A 23,205-nucleotide genomic window follows, 5' to 3' on the forward strand; every position below is an offset into this window, starting at 1 on the left:
TCTTACTGAACAGTTGCTGTACTGCCAGGCACCACTCTAGGCACTGGGGAGATGGCAAGGTACAAAACAGAAAAAGTCCCTACCCCTACAGAGCTTACAGCACTATAGGGGGAGACTGACAATATATAAGAAATGTAAGTCGGATGTTGATAAATGACAAGACAAATATTAACAAAAGGAGGGTAAGAGAATTATGGGAGATAGAGGTATGCTATTTTTTTTTTTGTCAGCACCTGTGTAATCTATATTCTATTTGTTATTCTCCTTTTTTTTTTTTTTTGGAAGAAAGAAAGAAAAAGAATTAAAAAAAAGAAAAAGAAAAGAAAAAAGAATAAAGGAAAGGAAGAAAGAGGAAGAGGAAGAGGAAGAGGGAGAGAGAACAGGGGTGTTGCTTTATTGTCTGGGCTAAAATGCAGTCTAAAAATGGGTATGCCTGTAATTATGTTTAATAATAGAGACATAAAAAAAAGAGGGAAGAAAATAATTAACAAGCAGCCAGCCAATATTTCATTTAAACCTGTAAATACATGTGATGTAGTACTGATAAGAGTGTATATTTTGTGTATTTAAAGTGGAGAGTTCTATGAATGTTAATTAAGTCTACTTGTTCCGGATCCGAGTTGAAGTCCTGAATATCGATGTTAACTTTCTGTCTCATTGATCTGTAAGTCTCCCACTGTTATTGTGTGGGAGTCCAAGTCTCTTTATAAGTCTTATATATCTGGGTATTTCTGTATTGGGTGCATATATATTTAGGATCTTTAGCTCTTCTTGTTACATTGATCCTTTTATCTTTATGTAATATCCTTCTTTGCTTCTTTTGATCTTTGTTGCTTTGAAGTCCATTTTCTCAGCAAAAATTGCAACTCCTGCTTTCTATTTATTTATTCTTGCTCTCCATTTGGTTGGTAAATTTTTCTCCATCCCTTTGTTTTGAGTCTTTGTGTATCCTTGCATGTAAGATGGATCTGGATGTAGCATACCAATGGGCCTTGGCTTTTTTTGCCTGTCTGTGTCTTTGGATTGGGGGATTTAGTCAATTTAAATTTAGAATTAATAACAATATATATGAGTTTGATGGTGTCATTTAATGTTGGCTGGCTGTTTTGCCCATTAATTGATGCAATTTCTTAATTATGTTGATGTTCTTTATTTTTTGGCATTTTTTAGAAAGGCTGATACTGGTTGTTCCTTTCTATTTGTAGTGGTTCCTTCAGAAGCTCTTGTAAAGCAGGCCTGGTGGTGATGAAATCTCTGAGTGCTTGCTTGTTCACAAAATATTTTATTTTTCCTTCGCTTATGAAGCTTAGTTTGGCTAGATGTAAAATTCTGGTTTGAAAGTTCTTTTCCTTAAGGATGTTGAATATTGGCCCCCACTCTCTTCTGTCTTGTAGGGTTTCTGCTGAGAGATCTGCTGTGAGTCTGATGGGCTTCCCTTTATGGGTAACCTGACCTTTCTCTCTGGCTGCCCTCAGTATTTTCTCCTTCATTTCAACCCTGGTGAATCTGGCAATTATGTGCCTTGAGGTTGGTCTTCTTAAGGAATATCTTTGTGGTGTTCTCTGTATTACCTGGAGTTGAATATTGTCCTGCCTTGCTAGGTTGGGAAAGTTTTCCTGAATAACATCCTGAAGCGTATTTTCCAGCTTGGATTGATTCTCTTCGTCACATTCAGGTACACCTATCAAACGTAGATTAGGTCTTTTCACATAGTCCCAAATTTCTTGGAGACTTTGCTCATTCTTTTTTATCTAATCTTGTCTTTTTGTTTTATTTCATGAAGTTGGTCTTCGACCTCTAATATCTTTTCTTCTGCTTGATAAATTCGGCTGTTAAAACTTGTGCATAGTTTGCGAAGTACTCGTGTTGTATTTTTCAGCTCCATTAATTCACTTATATTCCTCTCTAAATTGTGTGTTATTGTTAACATTTCGTCAAACCTTTTTTCAAAGTTCTTAGTTTCTTTGCATTGGGTTAGAACAAGTTCTTTTAATTCCCAGAAGTTTCTTATCATCCACTTTTTAAAGTCTGCTTCTGCTAATGGAACACAGTCTTTCTCCATCAGGCTTTGTTCTGTTGCTGATGAGGTATGCTATTTTACATTAGGTGAGGAGAGAAGAAATCTTGGATAAAGTGTCAGTGAGGGAGAGAATGAAACAGGTAGCCTAGTGCATTCCAAACAGGGAACACATTGCAAAGGCCTATGGAGGGAGGCTCGATGTGTGTGAGGAACAGCAAGGAAGGCTTCTGTTCTTTTATTTTTATTTATTTTTATTTTTTTGAGAAGGAGTCTTGCTCTGTCACCGGGCTGGAGTACAGTGCCGTGATCTCTGCTCACTGCAACCTCCGACTCCTTGGTTCAAGTGATTCTCCTGCCTTAGCCTCCGGAGTAGCTAGGATTATGGGCACACCCCACTATGCTCAGCTAATTTTTGCATTTTTAGTAGAAACGGGATTTCACCATGTTGGTCAGGCTTGTCTCGAACTCCTGACTTCGTAATCCACCTGCCTTGGCCTCCCAAAGTGCTGGGATTACAGGCATGACTCCACTGTGCCTAGCCTATTTTTAAAAAAAATAAACGTGAGTTCTTATAAACAGGCTGCTATGAGAAGCATGGGCCTTAAGGGAACAAGGGTGGGCTCAGGGAGACTGGTCAGTAGTCTCCTCTAATAACACAAGAGATGATGAAGGATTTGGACTAAAGTGGTAGTAAGCAGTAGTCAGATTCTATACACAGTTTTTGAAAGTAGAAGCAAAAGGAAGAAAAACAGACTAGATGTGGGGTGTGGGAGAAAAAAAAAATCAAGAATGACTCCAAAGTTTTTTCCTTGAGCAACTGGAAGAATTGAAAAGAGGAGAACTGGCAGAGCAGTACATGTGGCACATGAGGCTGGGGGTGAAGGAAGCAGGGAAAGGGAAAAGGGAGGGTTTCAGAAGTTCACTTTTGGACATATTAAGTTTAAACATCCAGATAGAAGTATCAAATAGGCAGCTGGAAATCGCAGTCTGGAATTTAGGGGCAGGTCACAGCTGGATATATAAACATGGCAGTTATTAGAATACAGAAGGCATTCAAAGCTGCAGGACTGGCTAAAAGTGTGTAGGTGATGATTACAGAAGAGAAGAGATCCAAGGACTGAGTCCTGGGTTAAGTCAAGTTTTAGAGGTTGGGAACATGAAGAGGGCCCAGAAAAGGAAATCTGTCTCTAGCTTAGCTTCTTGAGAGTAGACACTACTTTTTTTGTCTCTTTAGCTTCTAGCCCAGTGCCTCTTGGTCCTTAGTAGGTATTCAGTACATAAATTAAACTGTCTTTTGAAACCCAGCTAGAATCTAGAGTTATTTCCTGGAGCTTCTCCTGGTAAGGCATGAGAGTCTAATAATTAAAATATGACCAGCCCAATGAGGACATCTTTCCAGCTACCTGCAGCACACACTGGACTTATTTGGAAAAAGCAGACCATGCCACTGCTACATAAGCTACTAAGAGACATAGCACAGAAGAAGGCTTTAAAAGAAAGAGTCTATTGATTGGAAAAGCAAACAGTATGACGGTCAAAGGCCAAGAATCAAAAAACAGAGTTTTCCTCTTCTGTTGTCTCACAAAGTAAATAAACATGAAACACATGACTGATTGCCCAGTTTTTTGTTAGTGCATTATTGCCATAACCAGCTAGAGTAGACAGGCTAAACTTCCAGCTCTACCTATCAGCAGAAGGCAATAAAAGGGATAACTGAGCACCTGTAAGAAATTATAAAGCTCTTAATAAGTATGTCTCCCTTCAGTCCCCTAAACATTTTATTCTTTCCATCATAAAAATTCAAATGATTCAGATTTTGCATTTTATCCTGGGATAGAAAAACAGATATGTGAATCTCTGGATCATCTTTAAAGTCTTCTATTGCCAAAATGACTAATCTCATAGAAACAGATGTGTGTGAATAATCCAACTGACTCACAAAATAACTTTGCTACCATAAAGGACATTCAACTGATCATGTCGGCTCTTTATTCATAACCTCAAAGACATTTTGGGTAACTTTTCTTACTTCATGTCACAGTTAATTAGAGCTATTTCATGTTTAACTGACACGAGAGGAAAATGAAAGGAGGAAGAAAAGCTCAGGGAAACAAACTAGAAAGGCTGCAGTGGAAGTAAGAATTTACAGGAAAATTGAGTTGAACATTGATTTTTTAAAAAAAATTTCATTAAATGAAAAGCAATGTTTTCTCCAAATAAATGGATGCCTCCATCCTACCTGGAAACTAAAGTTCAATTTTATATGAGACACTGAATGATGCAGAGTGTCAAATTCCACCTTTTAGTAACTATACACAGTATTACAGGCTATTCATTGGCATTTTAGAAAGAGATTATGGATATAATTTTGAAGAGAAAGAGAGACGTATAATACTAATACTCTTTATATATCACTATTTCATAACAAATGCATTTTGATGCAATTTGTTCTTATTCGCCACTCACTCTGCCATCAGCATGAATACTATTATAGTTCCTTTTTAAGAGCCTAACACTTCCTGGCATATTGCAAGGGCTCAAAGACATTTGCTGAGTGAATGGGTAATTCCATCAGGGGACCTGTATGAACTACTACTAAGGAACAGGTACTATAGTAGATACATGCCAACTTTGGCTGTCCAGCATCTGAATGCCCTTCTGATTGGTAGAAAACCAACTATCGATAGGTGAGAGGCAGGAACCACTTCCTACTACAGAAACTGAAGAGGGGTAGATATTCTCTTTCTCCATTCCTTGGAAGCTAGAACATGGGAAGCTGACATAAGCCTCTCTAACTATAACTGGGATTCTAAATCTTAAGGAGTAATGCAAAGGCACAAGGTCTAACACAGATTATTCACAACAGATATAAAAGAGCAAAGAAGTCAAAAGCACGGCTGTACATGTCTGAGGGCAAGGAAGTCCACCAGCTTACTAAAGACTGTAAAATGACCAGTGTCAGAAGCATATTGTTTGTATAGTGAAATACAGAAACCTTGGTTGTACCTTGCTTCCCATCAATCCTGCTCAAGTGTAACTTTCTAATTTTTTCTATTCTGTAGGTTACACAGTATTCATTATTCTTTTCCTATATTCCTCTTCTACTTTGGTTGGCCAGAATTGATTTCTGCTGTTTGCACTAAGAAATTGGTACCAAGGAGTGGATTACAGGCAATAGTCCCTCGGGTAATTAAGGGCAATTTAGGATTGGTTCCTGGCCTAGAAGAGGCCAGTAAATATCATATTGGTGTTCATGGAAGGGATTCTGTAAGTCCTTGGCATGGAGTAATGAAATAATTATCATCTGTGGTCACATGGGATGTTTTAGAGAGTGCTGTGCTGTGCTGGTGATTTAAAGAGTGCTGTCAAGAATAGAACAATATGCAGGGCATGAGGAATTCAAAACTATGAGGTAGGGTATCTGCTATTCTTAGTACACGAGATAACTTAAATAAAGAAAATGTTAAGGCCAAATCCCCATAAACCAGGCTTTAGGCACAGACTGAAATGCAGGTACTGTTAAGAAAATGATCTTTTTTGTCTTACAAAAATAGAGCTGAGGTAACCTGAAAAACAAATGCACAAGGTTTGATGCTCTAGGTTGCTGAAGTACAAGTCAGTTAAATTTGCATACATATTGAGACTATTACATAGATGTTGGACAATTGATTAGAAAACAGAGAGAAAGAGAATTGGAATGGAGGTATACAGGAGGATTCTAAGAAGATGAGTAAGAATACCCTAAATCTCTAATTCTCACTTAGGACCCCCTTGCTAACTGGGTAGCCCCTCCCCCATTGTCAAATGAAACTGATATTTTCTTGCTTGCAAAGGCAGTAAAATCCCCCTGCCTGAGGGAATTTCCTTCCAAAAGTAAACTTATTCCCCATTGGCTTGACCCTTCCATACATATAATCTGCTCTAATGGCTCAGGTAACAGCATGCTCTGTAGGGTTAATTACAAACCACCAAAAGAATTGCAAGGCTTTTGTTATTTATATGGACAAACATATAGAGAATAAGTATGATAATGAAGATTATTATTATTATTGTGTTACTTGTGTCCTTCTACCTGTTCTCCATTACAAACCCTAAAAGGACCCAGAAGACATTTCCTACTCCAAGACCTTGAAAATATATTAGGTAGTAAAGCATCCATACATCTGAAAAATGCTTTATAGGTCAGGAATGCAGATAGGATACACTGAAATCAGGTTGCCCATTTCAATTTAATGAAGGATGTAAGAAATCAAGCAGTGGCATTCAACCACTAATGCATGGGAAAGTAGGCATAATTACATAAATAGCAAGGCCAGAACAGTAAGTAAAATAGTCTGAATATATGAATCTTTTGCAGTAGCTAATTGGTCATGGAGTCTTTAGGATTATAATAAATAGGTGGTCTACGAATCCCTTACAACAAAAAAACTGAAGCAAAAGCAATACCACTTCCCTAAAAGGAAACAGAAAAACATTGCCACCACGAAAAACTGGATGATGATTACTTATCTTATTCCCATTTAACTCTTCAGTAAGTATGGGTCTTGAAGAATAAATTCTTTGTCAGAGTAGATAGGTCTGCAAACTCAACGGTAAACATGAAAAACACAATACAGCTCACGATTACGTCTAGTGACTAACTTGCGAAACTATTATTTCATATTCCTAGGTTTAGAGGCTTTAGAACCCGAGAAGCATGTCTGCACCACTGCTACAACAATTATTCCAACTGGAAGTTGAGACTTCCAAGTAATGAATTTAAGTTCTACAAATTACTAGGAAAAATCACCCCCTACCCCTAATCCCCACTTGAAAAACAGCTTGTCAGCTAAGATAAGTAATCTTGACTGTCAAGAAGAAATACAGGAAGGGTAATATATGGGTGTGGATGGAACCCAGAGTAACCTTGGTGGTATCTCCTGGTATTACCAGGCCTAGTGGTAAAAAGTAATCTTAAACTACTAAAACCAAATACAGGTAAAACTACCAAGAGTTTAGATTCTACCAGAAAAGATTGAGATCCACCCCTCTCCCCTAACAAACAGGTACAGAATAGTGTCCAACTAAGTTATCTGCAGGTAAAACTAGTTGCAAGCAAAGAGAAAAAGGCAAATAATGGTAGAGGGAAGTCATAAATACCAGTTATAGCCTCAGGATCAGTGTAGAAAAATGAGAGCACCAATCCATATTTATATTTTGTTCTTTCCTGTTTCATGTAATTATTTATGAACTTTAACTTTCCTTTTCTTTCTTCTCTATTTTTCCCATTATTCTGTAAAAGGTATATACTAGGGTAGTTAAGTTTACAACTGAATCAATAGATTTAAAGATACAGAATAAAGGAGAAATGAATACCACCCAAAGATCCAAGACTAGGAACTAGATGCAGCAATTCATAAGACTTAGGTTATGCCATTTCAGGAGAGAGAAATGTATTTTCATTTGTGCAATGAATGCATTAGGGCAGGTAAGAATAATTTTTAAAAGTGTAACTATAGGGAAAATGTATGCATAGATATTGAAGAGTCCTAGGATAAGACAATAATACATACTATTTTTTTTTCTGAACTTTTCCTATTTGAGGGAAGTCCCAGGATCAGAGGAAACAAGATTTTACACCACCTGCAGATAACCCATCCCTCTATATCTTGAGATGGGGTGTGAGTACATGTCCTAAACATAGCCAGTTGGTCCCATGCAAATTTTTGATTCTTGAGGAATGAAGTAAATAAAGGTGAGTGAGAAATCCCATTGGAATATGAGCTCCATGAAAGTAGGAACTTTATTCCCTTCTATTAACTGCATCTACAACACTGCTAGTCATAAGGTAAGTACTTAGTAAATATTTTTTAAATGGAGGGGAAAAAAAGGACAGTGAGAAATTATTTTCAGTACTCATGAGGGAATAAAAAGTCCAGTGATGCAGCTGCAAGTGTCCAGTGGCAAAATCCAGCATGTGGTGTCTAGAGATGACAGTGCTAGCAGCAATATATGAAGCACAACAAGAGTTAAAACTATGTCTATCCTTGACTCCCCTGGTTCCTGTCTAAAGCTGGTTCTCCAACCTACCTAACAATTCTTTACATTTTCCAATATTCTTTCAATAAACTCCTCTCCTGACTAAAGTAATTAAAGCTGGTTTCTATGGCTCACATTCAAGAACACCAACTAGTACAGAAGAATAAATGCTCTTAGAATAATTATACCATCAGGGACAGAAAACAATTCACTGTATAGTTAGGCACCACATGAGGACACTTTAGTCAACAATGGACCACATATACGACAGTGGCCCCATAAGATGATAATGCAGTTGAAAAATTCCTATCACTAGTGACATCTTAGCGTCATAATGCAACATATAACTCAAGCGTTTGAGTGATGCTGGTATAAACAAACTTGCTACCCTGCTGTATAGCACATAAAATTATGTTCAGTATATAATACTTGATAATGATAATCAATGACTATGTTACTGGCTTACGGATTTATTATACTATATATCATTATTTTAGAGCATATTCCTACTTATAAAAAAATAAATTAACTGTAAAACAGCCTCAGGCAGGTCTTTCAGGAGGTATTCCAGAGGAAGGCACTGCTATCATAGGAGATAAAGACTCTATATGTGTCACTGCCCCGATGACCTTCTAGTGAGGACAGATGTGAAGGCGGAAGATAGTGATATTGATCCTGACCATCAGGATTAGCATAGTGTTTTGTCTGTGTTTGTAGCTTCATTTTCAATTTTAAAAAAACTTTAAAGAGTAGAAAAATAAAATAAATGTTTTAAAATAAAGCTTATAGAAGATATAAACAAAGAAAATGATTTTCTATAGCTGTACAATGTGTTTGCATTTTAAGCTAAGTGTTATTTCAAGAGTCAAAAAGTTCTAAAAAATTAGCTTATAAAGTAAAAAAGTTAAGCTAAGGTTGATTTACTATTAAAGAAAGAAAAAATGTATAAATGTAATATAGTCTAAGTGTTTATAAAGTCTATAGTAGTGTACAGTAATGTCCTAAGCCTCCACATTCACTCACCACTCACTCACTGACTCTTCCTCTGCAAACTCTAGTCCTGCAAGATTCATTCATGGTAAGTGCCCGCGACAGGTGTACCAGTTTTTATCTTTGATACCATATCTTTACTGTAACTTTTCTATGTTTAGATGTATCTAGATATACAAACATTTACCACTGTGTTACAATATCCCTTAAAGTCACATGCTGTACAGGTTTATAGCCTAGGAGTAATAGGCTGTACCATATAACCTACAACACGTCCCTGTCATTAAGCAGTACAGGACTATATGTACATACATACGTATGTGTGTACATGTATATATATGTATATGTGTCTGTCTATATACAAAAAACCTTTTGTAACAGACTGGAAGTTAAATAAACTGTGATGAGAGATTTATGCCCAAAGCCATAATATTTATTTATTAATCTAACAAATCCATTAATATGTTAGATTAAACCAAATGAAACCAAGATACCAGAGCATTTTTTACCTAAAAAAAATTTCATCTGGTTTAACCCAGTATACCTAGGTTATGTTAAAGGATAAACTAGAATCTATTTTCCCCTACCTAGTTGTTCTTGGTTTTAAAAAGTTATCTTAAAAATTTTACTTTATTTATCTAATTTTTTAAATGCTTAGGCTTTAAAACATTACTAATAATACCAAAGTCTTGTTATATGGCACTGACTGAGCCTTACAGAATGCTAACCCCCTTAAAATCTATAAACAATAGAGAACTTTGGGGGAAAAAAGAGAGACACATTCAATCAGATTTAATTAGAATCGCAGAATGAATTAAAGTCACAGGCATTTTGTAACCAAAGGAACAACTAATGTGACTCACATTCAGGCTGTTTGTCTAAAATTCCTCCAGTCAAATGGGTATTCATATTATCCTTAAAGTCATTAAGGAAGAAAAGCATATGACTTTTCCAGCAACTGATTCTAGTTACCAACACCCAGAAACCTGTTTTGGGGGGGTATCTTTTTTGTCTTGTATGTTTGCCTTTACTATACCTGCTACATTTCCTTTTACATTTACAGAATTAAAGTTAGTTCCTCACCAAATAATATTTATTAACTCTTCATAGACTTAAAGCTAATTACTAATTTAGCCCTTAGCATTTCTCTTGATATTCACCATCATAATTCCTTTAATATTTTCTCAAGAGTCTGTCTTCCAGTCCTTTTCTCATATTCTGTGAGCTTACTGCACATATGCCAAATCTTCCTAACTGGAGAACTTACTATATCCTAAAAGCAGATCCAACATAAATGAACAGACTAATTTTAAGGGTGGGTAAAAATGTACCCCAAAGAAGAAGATCAAAAAGGAATAAATGATATGGAGTATGCAGCATGAACTACTGGAATTAGTCAAATACTTACCCAGTTATTCTTAATACATGTGCAAAACTAAAAGAAATACGCTGTGGAAAACGCGGTAAAATAGTTTGTTCTTGTGTTTCTTCCTTTTTTTTTTTTTTTTTAACATATTAACAAAGTTCTCTAAGAGGGTCCAATAACAAATGACTGAATTTTGCTGTACCACAGGAGTTCTTAACTGGCATCACCACCCTCTAAAGTGTTTTGCCAACGAGGAATTTTTTTTACCTGAATGGCACTTCTTCCTGTGGAACATCCACATAGTAACGAATAAAAAATCTCTCAGAATCTTCTCGTTCACCATCGGTAACAACGCTACCATTAAGTTTGGAAACTGATGGTAATCTATAAGTTAAAGCCAAAATAAAGACATTTTAAGATACTAACATATTTAGCTTTACAAAGAAAAATAATTGGCTTGTGGCCCAGTCTTATTTTCTTGAAAGGACACGTTTGATGTAGTTCCGTTTGTATACAATTACTGACCTGAACTAAAGTGGTCTAAACTGAAAGGACAAAATAAATTGAGTTTCACTTTCATGTGACACGGAACTTTCATAATCATACTTCCCCTTTCAAAATATAATATAATAAAGCCACATATGTAATTTAAAATTCTTTAATGGCCACATTTAAAAAAAAATAAAAATTAAACAGATGAAATTAATTTTAATAACATATTTCAATTAACCCAATGTATCCAGAGTATATAATCATTTCAACATGTAATCAATATTCTTAAATGAACTAATTTACATTTTTAGTTATATAAAATATTTGAAATCCAGTATTTCTTTTACCCTTATAGCACATTTCAATTCAGACAAGACATATTTCAAGTACTCATAGCCACACATAGCTAATGGCTACCATAGTAAACAGCACAGTCTAGAAAGTAGTCAGTAAAAGTGGGTTATATAATTCAAGAATTAACTTGTCATATTTGCAAAAGAATTGTGTAAAGAAAATAAACCACAAGACCTACTGCAAGACATATTCTTCAAAGAAAAGTATGCTCAAATTTATTTCTTCAGAAAGATATTAATGTGTATGTTAACAACTACGAACAGTAAGGATCTGCTAGGCATCAGCTTGTCTCAAAGATCAAGACCCTGTTGAAAGAACCACTCTTCTTTAAAGGACCTTAAAGCCTCCTGTTCCCCTTTCTAAACTACTATGTATAGTATACAAAGAGAAAAAAGCAAAGCTCTATGGCCCTTGCATTTTAGCCCAAATCTTACTTCTGCTAAAGATTCATACAAAAATAAATACTCACGGGAAATTCCCGAGTGTGTGGAGGCAGAGGCTGAGACACAAAAGGCAAGGGGAGTCAGGCGGAAGATAAAAATAATGGTGGTCATATTTAAGTCAATCTATATTCAAGAAGAAAATGCAGATGCTGCTCTCTTAGGTTTTACGCTAATGAAATAGCCTAAGTTTCAGGAATTTACAATCTAACTGATCAATATGTTAACAGAGAAAATAAGGACAACCACAATAGAAATGATTCCCTACTATACATACTTTTCCTTTGTGACCCAAAACATGACTTCAAACATTCTAAGCACAGATTTGTAGGGAAATGTGTCAGTGCTGTCAGCAGCAAATTACATTTAATGTTTTCCTCATCATATTGCTCACATTCCTTTTCATCCAGGATTCAGAGCTACAGAAGCAGCTCCTTCAAGCACAGTCTGCTCAAAGGATGAATAAACTCATAGTGTACTCCTTCTACACAGTGCATTATTCCCTTAATGAAACAATAAGACTCCACAAAAATAAAGCAAAACAATCAGGACAACAGACCTGGCTATTACCAATTTCCTTCGCTCCTCAGTGGTGTATGGCTGCAGAAGTGGAATTCCTAACAATCTCACTTCTTCCAGTTTGGGAAATGAATTTAGTTTATCAATGTCTTCCCAGGACTGCAAACCTAATTTGAGAAATATATTGTTTAAGTAAATCCAGAGATGCACACACATAAGAAGAGAAACACAGAAAAAATATTTCAATTAATAACTTCCAAAATGTTAAAATGATCATAAACTAAGCCGTCTGAAAGTTTTCTTTATCCAAGGCAAGAACAGAACATAGTTAAAACCACAGAAACTTCCCCATAGCCTCTCCTACCTGTGATCACAGGGGTTAACAAAGAAGAGCGTTATTGTCTAACATCCTCTCATCTACTCATTTTCTACCAAAATGACTGATAAAGAGGGGTCACTGGTAGTTTCATCAATAAGCAGGATGTATGCCATAATTATATAACTTAAAGAAAGCTATGTGACCAACTCATTTCACTCAAATATAGACTCATGAAAAAAAACTACAGATCAGAGTTGATACTGACATACTCAAATTTTTACCTGAAAAATTCTAAAGTGAGGCAAGGTCAACAGAACCAGAAACTAAATATAGTTGTCCCTCGTATCCATGGGGGACTGGTTCCAGGACCTCCTACAGATACCAAAATCCACAGATACCCAAGTCCTTTATATAAAGTAGTATAGTATTTGCATATAACTTACACATATCCTCCTGTTTACTTTATCTCTAGGTTACTTTTAATAGCCACTACAATGTAAATAATTGTGATACTGTATTATATAAGGAATAATGACAAGAAAAAAAGTCTGTACATGTTCAGACACAACTACCCTTCTTCCCCAAGTATTTTTGATCTGCAGTTGGGTGACTGCATAGATGAAGAGTCCACGAATATGGAGGGGTCACTTTAGATCAGGAGAGACAGATCCAAAGTTTAAAACAAACAAACAAAAAGAAAAAACCTAAACCTTTGAGTAAGGAGAGTATGTAGCAAATTAGGATTTTTAGTCCTAAAATGAAACTCTCCCTGTGGCTGTGAGAAAATGTATTCTCCAAGACAATGCTTGACTTCTAAGTCAGGTAGGTCTTCTAAGTAGGAAAAATTTTCCTATGATAATGAAGCTGGTCGATTTTACAATGCATCAAATCTATTTCAGAGAACAACACAGTCCCATCCTATTTTTATCAACCTTCAGCAAGGGTAAAGACAGAGGAGCAATTTATGAGGACTCTGGTGAATAACGACCCCCAAGTCACAACCATCCTCTACCCTTAGAATGGCATTTCCATCAAGGAGGAAGAATAGTTAGCTTAAGGGGTGACAAGTTGTGAAATAAACAGCTTCCTTGTGCAAAACACTGGATTTTTCAACTTACTTCGCACTCTTAAAACTTCTATGGTAAATTAAACTAGCTTCATGTTTTTTCAGTCGTAGGTTAGAGTTATTTTTAGTTATGTAGGCATTTTAAGAAATACGCTAAAAGACAATATCAAGAGAATGAGAAGAAAAGTCACAGACTGGGAAAATGTATTTGCAAAGGACTTGTCTCATAAAGAACTGTTATTCAAAATATACAAAGAACTCTTAAAACTTAACAATAAGGAATAAAAAAACAACCTGGCTACAAAATGGGCCACAGACCTGAACAGACACCTCACCCAAGAAGATACAACGACAGCAAACAAAGCATATAAAAAGATGTTCAATATCATACGACATTAGAGAATTGTAGATTAAAACAAGATGCCACAATATACCTATTAGAATAGTCAAAATCCAAAACACTGAGAACACCAAACTCTGGTAAGGGTGTGGAGCAAGAGAAACTCTCGAACTGCTGGTGGGAATGCAAAATGATACAAATGATACAGCCACTTTAGAAGACAGTTTGGCTCATAATCTTACCGTATGATCCAGGAGTCATGCTCCTTGGTATTTACCTAAACAAACTGAAAACTTACGTCCACACAAAAACTTGCCCACAGATGTTTACAGCAGCTTTATTCGTAACTGCCCAAACTTGGAAGCCACCAAGATGTCCTTCAGTAAGTAGGTGAGTAGATAAACTGTAGTACATCCAGAAAAGGGAATAGTATTTAACACTAAAAAGAAATGAGCTATCAAGCCATGAAAAGGCATGGAGGACTTAAAGGCATATTCCTAAGCGAAAGAAGCTAATCTGAGATGGATACATACTGTATAATTCCAAGTAGATGACATTCTGGAAAAGGCAAAACTATGCAAACAGTAAAAAGATGAGTGGTTGCTGTGATTAGGGGGGATAAATAGATGGAGCACAGAGGATATTTAGGGCAGAGAAGCTATTCTGAATGTTACTACAATGGTAGATACATGTCACTACACATTTGTCAAAATCCACAGAATTTACCACACCAATAGTGAACCGTAATGTAAATTACAGATTTGAGTGATAATAATAAGTCAACATAGGTTCTTTGGTTGAAATGGTACAATACCATTTTGCTGTGGGATATTGATGGTGGGGGAAGTTGTATATATGTGGGAACAAGCGGAATACGAAAACTCTCTGTACTTTCTGTTCAATTTTTATATAAACCTAAAACTGTTCTCTAAAATTTTATCAATAAAAAAATAAGCTAAATATATTCATTCCTGTGATACACAGGATCAAATGGCAATAAACTGACAACCAATTACATACAGATACTAAAAAAGTCAGCATTTGAAAAGACAGCAGTGGGGATTCCTTAAACTAAGTCCAGATAAAATGGTCTATTTTGTAATTCTTTATACTATTTTTACTGTGCCTTTTAATATCCAGTGCATCAATTTTATTTCACTTCTTTCATAGCAGGAACCATTTCATGTACAAAATATAAATTGTTAATGTAATGCTATGCCACTTAATATTTATTGATCATTTATCAAAATTAATGTCTTAAATTTAGCCAGTCATAGGCATCTGCATGTCATACAGAAAATTCACTCTAAACAAGGTAGAACTATGACTGAAAGGAATATACTTTCATTGTATTTCATGCATATGCTCAGATTAATTTGCATGTAGAGTAAGAACCAGCCTGAACCTCACCTGACTTGTGGAGGCTGATGGATCGAAGATTAGGAAACAACCTGGCCAATGAATCATCAGGCTCCTCAATAGCATTCAAATGATTGTTGGCCAGGACGAGGGTATCCAGTGAAGGAAACATAACTCCTAACTTTCGTATTTCAGTCCAGTCTTGGAGGTTATTGTCTGTTATATGTAGTAGCTTAAGAGAATGACAGCAAATAGAAGGACAAGACACTGTTTCATAGTCATTAAGGCACAGGAAGAGCTCCTCCAAACTGCAGAGAAAAAAGGAAATATTTCATTGTTTAAAGCAGTTTAGTTTCTACTTTACACCTATTTTCATTCATTCAATAAATAAATAAGAGCCTACTATATGTGAGACTCTGCTAGAATTGTGGAGAAAATACCAAGATGTCTTCCCGACAGTACACACTGAAATAGCAAAGAATGATATAAGGTAGTGTGAAATTACCAAATTACTTTTGTGCTTAAGTAATTAAGTACTAAATTAAGCAGTACTAACTGTAAGCATAATAGTCATTCACGTAAGAATGAAATTGAAATTACAGTTAGAATAACCAGGAAAGGATACATGGTCTTGAAGGAGGGGAGGACTTCCATAAGTTGAGAAGAGATAGAAGAAAATTCCAGAAACAACATGAACAAATGTTTAGAAGTAGAAATAATAACTATCATTTATTGAATCCCTACCCTGTGTCAGACCCTGTGCCAGGTATATCACAATTTTTTTTTTCTTTTTAGACAGAGTCTCGCTCTGTCACCCAGGCTGTAGTGCAGTGGCACGATCTCAGCTCACTGCAACCTCCACCTCCCAGTTTCAAACAATTCTCTGCCTCAGTCTCCCGAGTAACTGGAGTTATAGGCACCCACCACCACGCCCAGCTAATTTTTATATTTTTAGTAGAGACAGGGTCTTTTCATCTTGGCCAGCCTGGTCTTGAACTCCTGACCTCGTCATCCACCCACCTTGGCCTCCCAAAGTGCTGGGATTATAGGCGTGAGCCACCATGCCTGGCCTAGGTGTATTAAAGATTTTACTCCCACTTCTGCAAGGTAAATGCAATTTGCCCATTTTACAGACAAGAAAACTGAGCTCAAAGAAGTTAAGTAGCTTACAAAAGGTCATATGGTTAGTAATGAAACTGGCACTTAAAAGCTCATTCTATGCCATGCTAGGTGTTGGGTGCAGTGAGAAAACCAATCTCATTAAAGTGAGAGTACAAAATTAAGTTGGAATAAGTAGGGTGGGACAAGATTCTGAAGGGCTTTGAGAATTTCCATATTTAGATAGTCAAAGAAACTATGGCTTCTTTAAATTTCCTTTGCACATTTATATACATATACAAAGATAGAGACAAACAAAACATAATAAAGCATTTTTTAATTGACAAAAGTATAATTATTGAAAATAATACTAGGTTGATTTTCCCATCAGACCAACTAGGCACGTAATCATCTGAAAGTTAACACATTTTAGAGATACTACAATTTTTTCCTCCCAAAGAAAAGGGCTGAGGCTCAATTGTCATATCAGAAGATTAAAATGGAGTAAGGCTGAGTTGATTTAGAGTGATAAGTGCTTCTCAGGGATATTTTCTAGCTCAGAGATGACATATCCCATGTCTTGGTGCTACTCAACACTGAACATGTATTCCACTGGAAATGCTACTAGATTACCCTCACACTCTCATTCCAATAACCTCGTTTTTCTAATCTCTTTCTCCACTCAATCTGCAGTTCTAGTATTTCTTGGATGGGAGATCAGCAGTAATCCTATGTACTAACACAGATGGCAACATAGCTCCCTCGCCCTCACGCTCTTGGGGCTTACTCTGGTAACTCCTGCAGTATCGTGTGGACTGTCTCCCAAGAAGCTTTGCTGTTGTTGAGGACAAGTTTGCGAACCCCAGAGAAGGACCCAGCACATGTTCTTTCTAAAACCGACAAATTCAGAGGGTTGGAACTCAGGTTTAGAAACTCCAGCTGAGGAACATTTGACACAATTTTACTGACCTAAGGAGAAAAAAAGAAAAGCATTATCAGGCAGTAATCAGAGCTGTTAAATAGCAATCATGTTCAAGAAAGCCTAGGGGAGCCGGTCTCCAGGCAAAGGGCTGTTTATATTGGGGAGTCCTATTTAGTGATGGTACTCACAGAAGGACATAAGTGATTTCAGCAAACCTTGGCAAATAATTTAATCTTTCAGTGAAATAGTGGCATAACTGACGGGTACATAACAGAACTTAATGGTAAAAAGGAAGATTTCCTATGTCATCTTTAGAAAGGTTTCTGATTCTGCTCTATGTGGTGTTCCCTTTGGTAAGTAGGGAAAAGATAGTTTAGATGACATTTCTTAAACAGTTGAGATTAGGTCACATAATTCTCTTTGTCTCTTTCCTCTCATTCTTAGCACAATATTAAGGCTAATTAAAGGTTAAAAATCACATGATAACAATTCATGTTTTAAATTTGATTGCATTATCACAATCACTTAGAAAACAGTTTCAATTTGGTTCAAAGATGTACCAAACTTTAAAATATGTTTACTTAAAAACAAACAAAAAAAATCCAGAACTATATAATGAAAGGGAAAACAAGATCATCTACTTAAGGATTTAGCTAGCAACTTGGTAGACAAAAAGGAAAAAAAGAAAATGATCATTACTGACCTTAACTATTTGGTCTGCATAGTACTAGTCTTTTATGATATAGTTTATTTCATTAAATTCCAAAAACAACTTGCAAGATAATACTACTTTCATTTTAATACGTGAGAAAACTTAGGCTAAGAAATGTTAAATAATTTGATTAAGGCTTTACAGTTACAAAGGTCAACTCTGGGATTTAAAACTCAGAGCCATTGTTCTTTCCAATATACCATATTTATACATCATAAACAAAACCAGGAAAAAACATGAATAAAGAAAACTGAAGACTAGTTGGTACAATCTGTGAGAAGGATCAGCTTAAACAAGTATGAAATAAATGCTAGATGTCCAGCAAATGTATTAAGCAACAGCCAGGCAATGCAATAAGTAAAAGTTGTAAGAAAAGGAGAAAAAAGTAGTTAGGATTAGTTTTAGAGTCGAAAAACTTGGGTTTAAACGAGGTTCCAACATTTCCTAGCTGTGCGGTTTCAGACAAGTTACTTAACCTTTCCAAATCTCAGTTTCCTCATTTGTAAAATAGGGAAAACAGTTCCCATCTATTTTACAGGACTGTTGGTAGGATTAAATGAGATATACATGTAAAGTGCTTAGCATAGCAATTGACACATATTTTTGAAACTTGTTTCCCTACCTACCCTCCAATAGCATGTAAGCTCTATAAAAGCAGATATAGTACTTACCTAGTTCACTACTGTGTACTGGGCACTTATTTACTGAATAGCTTAATGGCACAAAATCATTTAATAAATGTAACTATTATGAACATAAACATAGTATGAACCATTATCTCAACCCTGGCTACCCATCAGAATCACTGACAGAATTTAATATATACTGATTCCAAGTTTCCACCATAATAATTGAATCAGAAGCTTCATAGGTGGGACAAGCTTCAGGGTTGCAACCTGAAAATCTTTCTTTTTAGAGCTCCAGAAGTCATGCCAAAAGAGTATCCAGGAGGGAGAACCACGGGTAGAAGGAAAAAGTAACCTGTATTTTACATCCGTTCAGGAGCCCTAAAATCAGTGAGAAGTAGATTAATTCTAAGAAGTTTCAGAAGAGTGTGTCTGAAGAAAAAGTTCCTTGCACTCACTATTTCACTTATTCCACACACTAACCCTCTAAAGTGGGTACCCTTTTCATCCTCACTTTACTTTTTAGAGAAAAGGTACCTCATTATCCTCATTTTACAAATGAATAAATGAGCTACCTTTTAGAGAAAATACACTTTCTGTTTAAAGTGTAAGGAATTTATACCAGTCTGCACATAGTCTCTTGCTTGATCCCCTTTGTGATCAAATGGTATCAAACATTTGTGCAATATATGGCTAGTATTTGCAGCTCAGTCTGTGACCAAAACATAGCTAAATAGTTCATGCAGGAACCAATCTGTACTGCATTCTATGACTGAATACTGATATGAAGAACTTTCATACAGAAGATGCTTACCAGCTATACTTAATCTCTTTGTGGGGGTGGGAGGGGAACAGGAATTATGCTCCAATTAAAGCATGAAGAATAACTTATTATAGGAGAACCCTAGTTAAATAAAAACAAAACATAAACTCTTTGCTAACTACTACCTCTCATATTTTATTTTTATAATAAAGAGAAAAACACTTTTAAAAATAGATTATTTAAGGGTTTTGAAACAATTTCTGGGAGATTTCCCAAGGCTAGCAGATACATGACATAATCATCATAATTTGCATCAACATTACTGTACAGTGAGAATAAATTTTCAGAATAATGACTCGTTAACCCTAGAATATCCTAAAAGATAAAACTGGACTAGAATTTAATCATTCAAGCAGGGAAAATAATAAGTGTTAGAAATAAATGAATATTTTCTTTAAGGGCCGAAATGTAAAAGGTTTTTTGAGTAACCTCAAATTGATGAGACTCAGGAAGATACGATATTCATTACACAGGTAAATTTACTTATGACAGAAAAATTTCTCAATACCAAAAGCTGACAAACATTCCATGAGCTTCTAGGGCAGTATATTGATTTTTCTTTTTCAAATTCTAAAAATAAAAATGCCTGCTCCAACTGGAATGAGTATGGCTCATGTGCAGAAACATGGAGATGAACCCAGATCACCTTTTAGGTTTCTACAATTCTATGATTTAATAGGGGACCCTTTACTTTGGCTTCCAAAGAGGAAGAAACTAAAGATTTAAGAAAAATGGGAAAAGGGTTTGAAGATAACAATCTGTCATCTGTACCCAAGCTATTCTCTACCTTACCTGAGTAACTACTGCCTCCCTCCTCTCAACCAACTAGGTTGAATTTCTTTTATAAAATGGTTTCGATAAGGAAGGGAATACAAAGAAGGTACCTTGGGAAAGGTCAGACAAGGATCTACTCAGCCAAAAATTCAAGACAAAAGCTAAAAAATGCATTATTTTTAAACATAGGTGCCCAATTTTAGAAGGGTGAAGAGAAATATTTGCCTCCTCAATAGTACTACTTTTTTCATCCATGTTTATCTTAGACTCTGGATATTTTACAGCCATTAAATTAAGCTACAAAAGAAGTTACTTATAACTTATACTATTCTTGGTCATCTAAAAAACTAAGGGAAAAATTATGTAATTTGTTCCACATTGGCCTATTAATACTGGCTAAAATAAATTCCATTAATGGCTAAGGACAAATTATCTTTCTGGTAATCAGAGATATGGGTCATAATGGGGTTGAAATCTAATGTCTTAAAATTGACAACCTATAAAGCATTTGTAGCCTGGCAAAGAGTTTAATCAATCCTAAAAATCAACATTCTTTTGTCATAATTCTCCCTTCTCTATGTTCTGATATATCCTCTAGAAGACTGGGATCAACCATATTCAAGGATAAGGAGGAAATATAAAGGAATGATGAAAACAAAACTAAATTGGAAAATAGATACCTGAAAGTAGCAGCAACAAACATTTACTTGAAAACTGCCTGAAAGCAGACTATAGAGCACTTACGAATATACAAATTGAGTACAAGTACAGTATAGATCAGTACGTGACCCTCTGGCTATGTGTTAATGTGGTGTGAGAAAAACTTAACATAGACCTTTGTCTAAGCAGAGAAAAATGCTGAATTACTCAGTGTACACACTGTGTACACATTACATACATCTTCCTCCTGAGGTAACAACTACATCACTATTACACTGTTCCCACCAATTAGCAAAAGCTTCTATACCTGGTCAAAGCACAAAACCTTTGTAAAATTTTGTTTCCAAAGAAACAAATTTGAATTGTGGACAAAGCATGCATGACAATTAAATGTTGCAGAGTACCAAGAAAGCACAGTCTGTAATTTGTTTAAGAGTAAACTATGTAAGTTGTTCAGATAAGTAAACAAATACATATACAAACAGAAGTTATTTTTCGAATAGCCCTGTAAACCTGCATAGGTTAATAAATAACTTAGAAATCGGTGACATGCATTGCAAAGAATTTTGATTAAAATCCTAATAAAAATAGGAAATATAACCAAGAACGCAGTTACCAGATTAGACAAGGGCATAAAATAGATAAATATAAGAAAACCTGACTAAAACTAGGTTATGGATCAGTTTTTCTTAAGAAAGCCATCTTAGAATTTGTATAGCATTCAATATCTACTAAGTGTTTCAATGATTAATTTTATCGGCAAGTCTATCTTATGGATGAGCAAGCTAAAGCTCTAAAGGATTACATGAATTTCTTAAGATCGTAGGAAAAGTTGGAACAAGAGGTCTTGATCAATCCTTAAGATATAATCATTTAATAATTAACACACTCAACAAACATTTGACTACTTAGTATGCTGGGCTTATGCTTTAAAAAAAGATAAAAATTTCCACTTGGAATAAGCTCATAGTCTGGTATGAAAACTGTCAAGTAAGCAAGTGATTACAATACACTGTGATAAACCCTTTCACAGTGGTATAGTGTAGCTGCTCTGGGATAATCTGACTCTGTCTGTGAGACAGCCAGGGAACATTTCACAGAGAATAGCAACTTGGGCCAAGTCTTGAAGGATATACAGGAAGTGGTCAGGCAGAAAAGAGGAGAAAGAGAGCAGTGGGTTCAGAATGAATAAAAGCAAGGAAGCTTTTAATGTCAAGAGTTTATCATGAGCTACAAGTAAAAGTATATGGCCAATGATGGAGATAAAATTCTAGAAATAGCAAAGGGCCATATGATGAAGGGCCATCCTTAAAGAGTTCAGACTTTAGCTTCTTGGCAAAGAAAGGACACTGTAGGCCTTTATGCAGGACAGTGTCATAATCATGCTTCATTTATTAAAAAGAGTATGTGGTAGCTTAGCGGAGGCAGGATAAAGCCAGATCCAGGAAAGCCCATCAGGAAAGTCTTCCTAAAGTCAAATAAAAAAACGACAGCCTAAATTAAGGCAGAAGAATGAACCAGGTAACAAGAACTATTTTAACCTTATTCTTCAGGGTAGCTTAGAAGCTAATCAGGTAATGTTATAAGCAGGCAGGTGATGTTATATATAAGAGAATGTTATAAAACTGTATTTGTGTACTTTTACAAACTATGCGTGTAGTTTATAGTTATTCTGAGGTCGGGACATCAGTTATGTCAAACCACCCAAGGGGTTTGATAATATAAGGAAAGTTGCAAAGTATTCGAATACATTTCAATAACAAGAATAAATATATTTATAATCTCAGTGTCAATAATTTTATGTCAATGTGCAGTAATAATATTGAAGTAGAGGCAGAGAATAAGCATAGGATGTATAAATTAATGAAACAGTAGAAAATTTAATGCATTGTTAGCAGTTTAAACTGATAAAGACTAATCAACTTCTTGATACCTAAATTTCTTTAGTGATTTTCACATTGATGAAAAACAAATTAACAATAACAAAGCTAACTGAAAAATCACCAGAGACAGAGTCAGGTATTTATCTTTTTTTTTTTTTTTTTTTTTTTTTTTTTTTAAATTAAAGATGCGTTATTGCTATGTTGCCCAGGCTGGTCTTGAACTCCTGGGCTCAAGTGATCCTCCTGCCTCAGCACCTTAAGCACTGGGATTATAGGCCCTTATTTATCTCCAGACATATAGACATACAGACAAGAAGAAGACACACAGTCATCAAGTGAGAACACAAGTTAGCAGAATAGATAATAACATAAACAATGATACAATGGTTACTCCTGCTTTTCACCAAAATGTAGCAATGTAAAA

At 35.6% G+C, this 23,205-nt stretch overlaps 1 protein-coding gene and 1 long non-coding RNA gene across 8 annotated transcripts in view; both read right to left on the reverse strand.

Moving 5' to 3' along the window:
• The window catches only part of TBCEL (tubulin folding cofactor E like), a 75,563-nt gene that overhangs the window by 28,673 nt on the left and 23,685 nt on the right, over nucleotides 1-23,205 (reverse strand). For all 7 annotated transcript variants that reach the window (XM_032285171.1, XM_032285173.1, XM_032285170.1 and 4 more), the window contains 4 exons: nucleotides 17,169-17,350; nucleotides 15,335-15,591; nucleotides 12,240-12,366; nucleotides 10,662-10,778 (listed from right to left, as the gene is read on the reverse strand). In XM_032285171.1, the coding sequence (XP_032141062.1) occupies nucleotides 10,662-10,778; nucleotides 12,240-12,366; nucleotides 15,335-15,591; nucleotides 17,169-17,350 (683 nt within the window). The remainder of the gene's footprint in view (nucleotides 1-10,661; nucleotides 10,779-12,239; nucleotides 12,367-15,334; nucleotides 15,592-17,168; nucleotides 17,351-23,205) is intronic.
• LOC116556139 lies at nucleotides 17,634-23,205 on the reverse strand. The gene is made up of 2 exons (XR_004270861.1): nucleotides 19,456-23,205; nucleotides 17,634-19,395 (listed from the first exon to the last, which is right to left on the reverse strand). It is a non-coding gene; the product is annotated as an uncharacterized LOC116556139 (long non-coding RNA).

Source organism: Sapajus apella, unplaced genomic scaffold, assembly GCF_009761245.1.
Source record: "Sapajus apella isolate SASKATOON/1434 unplaced genomic scaffold, GSC_monkey_1.0 scaffold16, whole genome shotgun sequence".
Classification (NCBI taxonomy): domain Eukaryota; kingdom Metazoa; phylum Chordata; class Mammalia; order Primates; family Cebidae; genus Sapajus; species Sapajus apella.